The sequence below is a fragment of the Schistocerca serialis genome, chromosome 5 (assembly GCF_023864345.2).
Source record: "Schistocerca serialis cubense isolate TAMUIC-IGC-003099 chromosome 5, iqSchSeri2.2, whole genome shotgun sequence".
Lineage (NCBI taxonomy): Eukaryota > Metazoa > Arthropoda > Insecta > Orthoptera > Acrididae > Schistocerca > Schistocerca serialis.
The window spans coordinates 364,065,553-364,076,795 of record NC_064642.1 but is presented as its reverse complement, the minus strand read 5'-3'; the positions used below and the strand labels follow the sequence as shown (position 1 = coordinate 364,076,795).

The 11,243-nt window shown below is 40.4% G+C and overlaps 1 protein-coding gene across 9 annotated transcripts in view; it reads right to left on the bottom strand.

The window, feature by feature from the left end:
• Positions 1–1,038: 1,038 nt before the first annotated feature.
• Positions 1,039–11,243, bottom strand: part of LOC126481093 (uncharacterized) — an 801,677-nt gene continuing 791,472 nt past the window's right edge. For 6 of the 9 annotated variants that reach the window (XR_007587512.1, XR_007587508.1, XR_007587511.1 and 3 more), the window contains one exon: positions 1,864–2,000. Coding sequence is in view for 3 of the 9 variants with exons in the window: in XM_050104610.1 (XP_049960567.1) it covers positions 1,413–2,000 (588 nt within the window). In the remaining 6 variants the exon portion in view is untranslated. Of the gene's footprint in view, positions 2,001–11,243 lie in introns of all 9 variants that reach the window. The other 3 variants (XM_050104610.1, XM_050104612.1, XM_050104601.1) reach the window with 1 other exon arrangement.

The following is an 11,243-nucleotide window of genomic DNA, read 5'->3' as shown; positions in this document are numbered from 1 at the left end:
CCAGCAGAAAAACTCTTTCAAAAATCAAAGGAAGCTGCTTTAGAAGAAAATGATGAGAAAACAAAATTCATGAGGGAGAAAGAAATTACAAAACAAAAAGATGGGAAACTATGCAGAACGATAACCACATGTCTGAAGAAGTATGAGAGTTTAAATATCTGGGGGAGTAGTAAACAACAGAAACAATCAGAAGCGAGAAATAGATGCGAGAATCAAAGCTGCATCCAGAGCATCATACTCACTCAAACTAGTGTCATCTAAAAAAATTTTAAAGAGGAACCAAAGTAAGAATATATAAAACCATAACAGACCAGTATTACTATATGGGGCAGAAATGTGGAGAATAGATAGATAAAAGTTTTTAAAAATAAAATCCTGTGAAAGATATTTGGACTAATCTATGGGGGAGAGAATGGCGAAGAAGAAAGAACAGGGAGCTCAGGGAGCTATACGATGAACCAGATGTAGTTGCGGAAGCCAAGACAATAAGATAAGATGGGCCAGCCACATCTACAGAAGAGAGCAGAAATCTTTACTGGGAGAAGTCTCAGAGAATAAACCAGAAGGATGAAGACCTCCAGGCAGGCTGAAAATGAGATGGAGAGACCAGATTGCCAAAGATTTCCAGGTACTGAGAGCAAGGAAGGAAGATGCCAAAGACAGAATACTGTGGAAGAGGCTACTTGATGAGGCCAAAAACCAACTGTGGTTTGTGTGTCCAGGAGAGTAACAGTAAGTATTCTTTATCTCGAGGAACAATGATCAGCCAAAGCCCTGGCTGTGAACTGTATTAAGAGCATGAAATACTTAATATTCAAGTTTTCTTGTCAATATGATACACTGATCTTACTCAAACTTTATGAATAGACACATTGATAATGTTACCATCAATCTTTAGATGGTATAAATACCATGGAGAAGGAGGTTGAGTATGGTAAGTTGCAATGCATATTTCAAAAAGCAATACAACATAAGAGGAACAAATTATTATTTCTCGCAATTAGCAACTACTTCGTAACAAATGAATAATACAAAAGATAGCAAACATACATTTAATAGAAGTAAAAAAATTACATTATCTGTCACAAGGTAAATACAGTTTGAAACATTATGTTCCTATCAGCAGTGATACATGTATTATTCTAAAAATATGATTATCAGTGCTCTTGAATAGAGACTGACGTACAATACATGACAATATAGAATTTCTCTTTGCATTCCACACTTCCTCTCAAAACAGGATAAAACATTCACACGATTTCATTACTATATAAAAAACACCAAGTAATGCTGAATGCAAAAAGGCACATTACATAGTTCATTAAAACATATTCAAATATTAACAGCATTTTAAAACTATAAAAAAAAACATAAAAAGATTAAAAACATAACTACATTGTGCACAGCTTTCATCAGAACGACAACTTTTGTATCTTACTGAAAAGCTTTGCATTATTGTCAGTCCATTCAATAAATTCTGAACCCTTTGTAACTATGCACTGCAAGAGACTCAATGTATCCCCTTCGGCATGGTGACAGTTTTCAGGTTTTTTCCCCAACAAAAACTCGTATACATCTCCCAATCTAAATCTTTTCAGTACTTTAGATTCAGTTTCATGTGTGTTTGTTTCATCAAACAAGCGTTTTCTAACCTTGCTACTTGTTTTTTCTGAAGTGCTTGGTTTGTTCTCATGAGGTTTGAGCTTAGGGGGATCATTTGCTTGTGCAATACCCTGGGTTGGTGTTTTTTCTAGTTCTTGTTGCTTATAGTCATACTTTGCTTCATCACTAAATACGATATCAGCACTCTCTAAACATTTTGCCTCAATCTTCTCTACAATATCACAGAGAATATCATCATATCCATCTGAAGCTGGGAGACTAACAGTCTGTTCATTTCTTGTTTCTACGCATGATACGCCATTGGTTATCGCTTTCTGTCCAAGGAGTTGCCGAAAGGCAATCAAGGAGTCCGCACATAATATGCCGTCTGCAAGTACCTGCAAATTTCATAAACAAATATCAATAAAAAAACACTGCAGTTAATAGAAACATAACTGTGCACTGAATTCTACTGCACACTAAAGTTAGACCAATGATTAAGAGTAATATGAAAAAAAATTGTTAATCAAAAGATGAAATAAAATATTCAGCTGATTTGCTTTTACAATATGTGAGGAACAGAGTGAAGGAAAGATTATTTCTGTAAGAACTAGCAGTAATTCTACTTGTGACACAGGAAAAAATTAACTGTACCTTATATGAAAGAGAAATTCAAAATATTATCTGAGAAACACACACAAAATGATAACACAAACCAAAATGATGACAAATCTTGTACAAAGAAACCTGGTTAGTGTGTTACATAACACTCACTGGAAACAAACAGATATAGCTTTGTCTGTGGGTTTCAGAAGGCAGAACAGTGTTTTGTTCTGTTGCATCCTAAGAGTCAGCCAGACCTTTGCAACCAGGCAAGTGATACGCAAACCACCCACCAATGCAATTCTGCACATGGGTGCTGGAACAGTGCTCTGTGTCACAGTGACGTGCTTCCACAGCCAATTAAATAACCAACGGGAGCCCACCACCAGTCTTAAAACATCCGGCCAAAGGGAGTATAAATGCTACCAGCTTAGCCGGCTGCATCATTCCTTTGGTGTCATGCAGTCTCTGCACCAGTCATTGATCTAACGTGCAGCACACCTACTCAAGCTTCATTGACCAATGGTGACAACTAGGCAAAGCTGCTAACCTACAGCCATCAGTTCTGGGCTACAAACTGAGTCTGTTGAGGTTAGACTGTGCACTGAGCACCATGGCCTGACACTCCATCCAGTCTCTAAAGGTCACTGGTTCGATATGGGGCCTGTGCAACATCACAAAGTGCTGACGGTTCTCTAATGCTTTAAGTCATTAACCCTCTTGCTGCTGTGGATGTTTATACACATTCTTTTCCGCCATTCCCCAGGTGATGTGGGTATGTATATGTGCACCACTTGGGTTTTCCTACAGTGCTATTCTCTGTATGTGTCCTGAGACATCAACCTCTGACTGCTACTGACAATTTGCTTCCGTATCTCGGTGAACAAAAACATCTGAAGTGTTTACCATACAACACTTGTGTCTCTTTGTGTGCTATCATTTGCATTAAACTTCATTTCAATATCTTGAATTTTTCATGAAATATGATGACTTTTATGATCACAAGATTTATGAGGGTTGGAACTTAAACAGTGGCAACTATTTATTTACAGCTTGTACGAAATAGATACGTGTTTCCAAGTTTTACTGACCTTCGAAGTAGTCACCAGCATTGTGCATAATCCGTTGATAGTGATGTGGAAGTTGTAGGATACTCTTAGCAGTGACATTTGTGTTGACAGTTTGAGCGTCGTCGTCTATTGGACGACGGATTTGTAGCAGTTTTGAAGTGAATGCCATGAAGTGTTTCCTTCAGTTTAGAAATTGAGCAGAACGCACAAGGGCTTAAGTCAGGGGAGAGCAGTACGTGGTACAGCACTTAGCAGACCCATCAGTCAAATCAGTAACATCTTGCACTCTACGTGCTTGAGCATTGTCCCGCAAAATGATTGTGAGGTCCTGCAGAAAGTGTCATCTCTTCTGTCTCTAAGCTTGTTGTATTTTGTGTTCCAACTTCTGTCTCTATGCTTTTCATTTTTGGAACACAACATACAACCAGCTTAGAGACAGAAGAGATAACAGTTTCTGCAGGACCTGACCATCATTTTGCAGGACAATGCTCAAGCACGTAGAGCGCAAGCTGTTACTGATTTGTTTGACTGATGGGTCTGCTACGTGCTGAACCACCTACTGCTCTTCCCTGACTAAAGCCCTCGTGCGTTCTGCTCTATTTCTAAACTGAAGGAAACACTTCACAGCGTTCGCTTCAGAACTGCTACAAATTCATCTGGCAATAGACTGCGCCACTCGAACTGTCAACACAACTGGCACTGCTAAGAGTATACTACGACTGCCACATCACTGGCAACAGGCTACACACAATGTTGGTGACTAGTTTGAAGGTCAGTAAAACTTTTAAACATGTATCTATTTGTTATGAGCTGTAGATAAATAGTTGCCTCTATTAAAGTTCCAACCCTCGTACATAGCCCAGGACAGAAATGGGGGCGCCATGATTTACAATCCTTCGCATATAAATAACAATAACTCGAGAATGAAACGAGTTATCATTCTGCTCTCAATTCTAAAACTAATTTCAGTATCTTATCTGCATTCAGTTCACTGCAAGGAAGGAGTTAAAATCAATTGTGTGTAAAGTTTACACAATATGTTTTCACCTCTGCAAACACTTTAAAATTTTGTACAATACTTTACCTAATTTGATGCAGTACGGTAACTAGGACGTATAATGAAAAGAAACCCAGTTCTTTATTGAGAAAGGTATAAAATCAAGATGTGCAAAAATCAAATTCTCTCAAATAATAGCTGTCTTAAAATTGGATGATAAGCATTTCATATTGCGTGAGCACAGGCACCTGCGTTTGGTGAGGGAGGGGGGGAAGCACATAGTGTAGGTAACATGTTTGTAGCAGCAAAAAGTTTAAGATGACAAGGCGACTTACATCAGGAAGGTTATTGCCTGCCACCAGCCACTGCTGCATCAGCATACTGTTGACTAATAGCCATGACTGACCCCTGGGCCTCTACCAATTAAGTACTTTATGGAAACCATGATGTAATGAAGAATGTTCAGGTTGTGTAAGTATTGTGGACTCAGTTCTCGCAATGGTACTGCAGGACCCATACCCCTGCTGCTGGCACATTCAACTCTGCAGCCAGAACTGGATAGTCCATAACACTTCACTTCATAGTTTTCATAAACTTGATTCTACACTTATATTTACGCACACATCAATTTATCATTCTTCCTTTCTACTTTAATGACAAGCTTCATATCAAAAGTTGTGCCACCAGACTGTCATTCGCAAAGTCATTTGATTTGCACATTCAAAATGTTTGGGAAGCATATCTGTTTATTGCAACAAGCCAGGTTTTGTTGGCTACAGAAAAACAAAAGCAGTTTTCTATACAACTGTTTCACACTTCGTCTTGTGATGACGCAACTTGCACAGTTTCAAACAACATCAACTCATTTAAGTTACACAAGCTTAAAGCAGAATTCTTCTCTGTCAGACCAACTGCCATTGCATTCATTCCTGATGTTCATAATGCTTCACCAGTGGCTGAGTATTTATTTTAATCCTTTCACAGCCTCTTAATGAATTAAATCAGAAGACTTTATCCTCTGACCCTTGGGAGATGAACTGTCACTGTGTTATCTGCAATGGTCATGCAGCATTTTACTCCTTACGGAACCTTTCATGATAGTTTGTGGCACTCTATCATCAGCATACTTAAGTAAGTTCTATACCAGAGAATGGACTGTGCCCTTTTTTTTTGTTTTTTTGTTTTTTTTTTTGTTTTTTTTTTTTTTTAAGTCACTATGATCAGTTCATAGATTGACTGTCATAAGCATTGAAAGTATGGATTCTATTCTACCTGTACTGAATTTGGAACATTAATTTGAAAATGAAGAGACAGGAATTCAAATCAAGAAGAAAAGGGACACTTACGCAAACTTGACTTGGTCACAAGGCTGTTTTCCGAAAACCAGACAGTGAAAACATTAGTTCTGGTGTAGCCACAACATTGAAGCAATAGACGGGATTTAGCAATGCCCAAATTAAAATAGTGCAGTATATTTTGGATCAGAGTGGTGTTTGTGAAGTGTTGGCAGAAGAGCCAACACTGTGTTGCTAGAGGAGGCCGAAACGCACGCGTTTAATTACACGCTGACTGGCGCGAGGTCTGGAACAGTTAAGGGAATTAATAGTAGCAAATAAAGTACGTAGTTGATATAATACTTAACTTTAATCCATAATTGGTGTACATCGCTCTTGACGGTACATGTTATAATCTCAATATCAAATGCTATGGCGCCTTGCTAGGTTGTAGCAAATGACGTAGCTGAAGGCTATGCTAACTATCGTCTCGGCAAATGAGAGCGTAGTTGTCAGTGATCCATCTCTGGCTAAGTCGGCTGTACAACTGGGGCGAGTGCCAGGACGTCTCTCTAGACCTGCCGTGTGGTGGCGCTCGGTCTGCAATCACTGACAGTGGCGACACGCGGGTCCGACGTATACTAACGGACTGCGGCCGATTTAAAGGCTACCACCTAGCAAGTGTGGTGTCTGGCGGTGACACCACAGTTTGTGTGTGGTTTTAGGGGGCTCTGAATGACGATGTCATCAGCAAAAAACAAACATGCCCTGAAGGCCCAACGGTATTGATTGACTGTTGTGTCATCCTCATCCCTTAGGCATCACTGGATGCCGGTACGGAGGGGGATGTGGTCAGCACACCGCTCGCCTTGCCGTTGTCAGTTTTCATGACCAATGTGACTACTTCTCAATACAGTAGCTTCTCAACTGGCCTCACAAGAAGGGCTGAGTGCACCCTGCTTGCCAACAGCACTCAGCAGCAGACCTGGATCGTGACCCCACCCAAAACTGGCACCGCTTAACTTAGTAATCTGATGTGAACCGGTGTTATCACAGAGGCAAGGCTGCTGGCATTGTGTTATCAGCTCCTTTGCAAAATTAGTGGACAGAAACATAGTTGAAATATGAAAATGCGACAAAATAAATAAAAAGCAACCCTAGATAAAAGCACACTCACTCTCATCCAATCACACTCATGATCACCTGCACAATCACACAAGCTGAAATTGTGGAAGACAGTGTTAAAATTGTTCCCATTTTCTAAAATTGTTAAGTAGAACTAAGTAAGACAAGAGAAAACTATAATAGGTTCAAAGGAATATGTAGCTGGCTGATCACTTATACCAAAAAATTGTGAGACAGGCACCATGACACATTAAAAATGAAGCCCTAAAATTTTTGGGAACAAGCCTGACAATTCACAAAATTTTAAAAGTCTTACCACATTTGACTGATTGTCAATTAAAATAGAGGGCAAATTTGTTAGCAAATGCACTTCAACCCTTTGGTGTAAAATTAAAATGCAGCCTTGTAAAATGGGGCGCACTGGGATCTGTACGCCACAAGCACCACACATTGGAGGGTCAGAGCAAGAAGCCACGCTTCTCAGGGCTGTGGCCTATGCAGGAACAAGGAAGGAAGACCTCATCACATCTGTATGACTGGAAAGAGAGATGCCACAGCCATGTTGTAGACTACTAGACCGCTCCTTTTCTGATTGACACATGACTACCTGAAAAGTGAGGTGATAGCATGCAGGGGGATGACACACTGAACTCACTAAGAGTCACAACACACCTCCTTGGCTGCCACATCTGCCCTTTCATTCCCCACAATACCCATGTGCCCTGGCATCCAGAAGAAAGACATCTGCTTCTCCAGCCTTTTTAGTTGAAGGAGGGTGTCCTGGAAACTCTCGACTACTTTACCTGCTGGGTACTAGCATTGCAGAAAGTGAAGGGCACTCAAGGAATCTGAACAGACAAGGACTTCTGTACTTTAAACATCTCTCTGCCCCAGTGCCCACAAGATCACGTATAATTACATCGAAGATAGTAAAGTCTTGAGGCACTTATATCTTGAGGACACGATCAGGGAAACTACAGAGCAATGAATAGTTCCCCCCTCTCTTTAGAGCCATCCATAAACACAGCTAGAGTTGGGGGTGCTCCATTAAAATGGGCGTTGTTTTTAGGTTAGACAGTCTCAGGAAAGATCAAAAAAGGGCTCCAGTCTCAAAGAGTACAGGGCAAAGAAACAACAAGAATTGACCAAGCAGCAGTTGGTATTGTAATTGTAAATTGTTGTAGCTGTGTTGGAAAAGTACCAGAGCTTCAAGCACTGATAGAAAGAACTGAATCTGAAATCCTTATAGGAACAGAAAGCTGGCTGAAGCTGGAGATAAATTCTGCCGAATTTTTTTACAGAGGCGCAAACTGTGTACAGAAAGGATAGATTAAATAAAGTAGGTGGTAGTGTGTTTGTGTCTGCTGGTAGTTGTTTATCTTGTATTGAAGTTGAAATAGACAGTTCCTGTGAATTACTATGGGTAGAGGTTATACTCAACAGCAGTACCAAAATAATAATTTGCTCCTGCGTGGGATCCTTACCAGGTAGGATTGACGAAGGACATCGAAGAAGTGCAAAGAAGGGCAGCCCGTTTTGTGTTATCAGGCAATAGAGGTGACAGTGTCACTGATATGATACGTGAGTTGGGGTGGCAGTTACTGAAACAAAGGCGGTTTTCTTTGCGGCAAGATCTATTTACGAAATTTCAATGACCAACTTTCTCTTTCGAATGCAAAAATATTTTGTTGACACCCACCTACGTAGGGAGAATAATAAAATAAGAGAAATCAGAGCTTGAACGGAAAGATTTAGATGTTCTTTTTTCCCATGCGCCATTCGAGAGTGTAATGGTAGAGGAGTAGTATGAAAATGGTTCGATGAACCCTCTGCCAGGCACTTAAGAGTGAAGTGCAGAGTAACGATGTAGATGTGTCATAAAATAACATATTAAAAACATATGCAGTAGTGCAACCTCTCCTATACTGCACTAAATCTAAAATTACTCTGGGACTCTGCAGTATCCAGGTTAGCAGGCGATTAAAACCCTGAATTTAGGGTTATACTAGCTGCACACCAAGTCACTCCAGCGCACGCAGATCCCAAAGAGCTATGTTTCTCATGGATAATTGGGGAAAGAGATATTTCAGAGGCAGATGAGCAACAGCATGGTACGCAGGTGATTTTGGAGCACTGAGGAACTTATCGTATTTACTCGAATCTAACCCGCACTTTTTTTCCGGTTTTTGTAATCCAAAAAACCGCCTGCGGCTTAGAATCGAGTGCAAAGCAAGCGGAAGTTCTGAAAAATGTTGGTGGGTGCCGCCACAACTAACTTCTGCCGTCGAATATATGTAGTGCTACACAGGCATGCTTTGCAAGCACAAAGATAAATACTGGCACCAAATCCTCTGCCTCAGTAAATAAATTAAAAAAAAAAAAAGGTGGAAGTTGAGCTTTTTTCTCCGCCCCGAGTTTCGACCACTGTATTTTCATACATTATCCGATGAAGTAAATACAAATTCCGTATTGTTCATCTTCGAATATAGCAGCATTTCAATGTACTACGAAAATCCGACTGGCAAGACTGTTCGGGATGTTTGTCAATATGGTCAACTCTACTTGTCGATATGGCCAACTCTACATTCTGAATTTTTTCTACCTGTGAGAAGAGATGGTTTCTAATAGGAACTTTAATGAATTGTGAATCACATATAGTATTCTCTTCACCATAAGAATAATACGAATATAAACATTTTGCCATGTATTGTTTCGTGTTTGCTGCTGTCTCATTTAAATCCTGTCTGCCTAATAAACTACGAAACTAGAGTGAGACAACAGCAAACACGGAAGAATATACATATCATGTCGTGTTTATATTCGTATTATTCTTATGCCTAATAGTGATACAGTCAGAAATGAAGCACAGCAATTTACTAGACTTTTAAATCTAAGATAACTCTAATTTCAGTGCAGAATGTAATGTACTAAAGACGTGTCTGCAAAGATTTTCAAACCGAGAAAAATTTTCGCTAAACTCTCGTTCAGAACATCATCTATCATATGCTGTCTATTATTTAGTTCTTGTTGATCATTATCAAAGAAAGCAGCAGTGTAAGTAACAACAAATAGCAGTCTCTTGCCATTGTTTCGCTAATGAGACGATTCCTCTCTCTTTTTTTTTTTTAATTGTAAGCGGCGGTAGCGCGCACAAAAGCAAGCCATGCCGGGAGCGGCGACAGGCCGTAGACACGCACTATCAGAATGCGACAAACAATGCATGACACAGTACAGTAATGAATTTTCAGATTAGAGTGACGTAAACACCTATAACAAAGAAAATGGCGCTTATCAGATCAAAGAAAAATAAGCAATCAATTCAAACCATATGAAGCACATGAAAAAGGAAGGGTACCCGTATAAATACGGACGGAGCACCTGACGCATAGCAATGGTTACCTGGTAAAGCTTACCTGCTAAGCTTACTGTAGCTGTATTGTCATTAATTTGACCTAAATTGTGTCTCATATTACAATGGACCAACTTTGTTTCGATTTGGAGATGCGGCCTAAAATTTTCTTTCCCCTTGAATTTCGAGTCTTGAATTTCAGGTGCGGCTTAGATTCGGGAAAAATTTTTTTCCTTGATTTCAAGTCTCATTTTTCAGGTGCGGCTTAGATTCGAGTGTGGCTTAGATTCGAGTAAATACGGTACATGCCTGATGTACCATGAGGAGCAGCCACTCGATGGTGAGTGGTGGTTGCCCAGCCTTAGCAAAGACTGGGTATGGGGCTGGTCCTACAAGCACCCATGGCCAGCATAATCCCCTCATGGTCAATACCGTCAATGAACTTCTGAAATGAAGGCCTCACTGATCCACACACTGTGCATGCATAGTCTAGCTGTGATTACATGAAAGCCCTGTAAAACTGGAGCAGATATGCCCTGTCTACTCCCAAAGACCTATCGCAAGGCACTTTAAGGTATTCAGTGCCATGTGGGTTCTGGCTTTCATGTGTCTCAGGTGTCGTAAACCCCACAGTTTAGAGACAAAATAAGGTGCAGAAATTTCATCGATCCTTTAAAATGTAGAATGGTGTAAGTTGCAACTGATGAGTTACTGTTGCAACACTGGGGAGGAACAGAAAACTGCAGAATTGTCCACAAACAAGGAGCTCTGTGCAGGGCTTCTTAGCCTAGATGCGATACTGATTAGGGCTACGACAAAGAGGGGTAACTCTTGAAACACCGCCCTGACAAATACCTGCTCGAAACGATTCGGCAGTACGTCACCAACTTGGGACCTAAAACAGTGCTTTTATAGGAAGACCTGTATGAACATGGAGATGCAGCCATGAAAGTGCTATTGGTGCAGCTGCCCTAGAATACTGTATCTCCAAGTAGTGTCTTACACCTTACTGGTGTCAAAGAATGTACCATTATAGCAATGGTTATGTAGGAAAGCCTGTTGAATACCTGCCTCTCGCAAGGTCAAGTTGTCAACAGTGGATCAAAATCTCCAGAGTCCACACCAACAGGAGTTGCCTGGTCTCTAGCAATCGGACTAGACAATAGTTAACCATTTGCAGCAAGGTCTTTTCTACACAGCTTGTTAAGGTGATACCCCAGTAG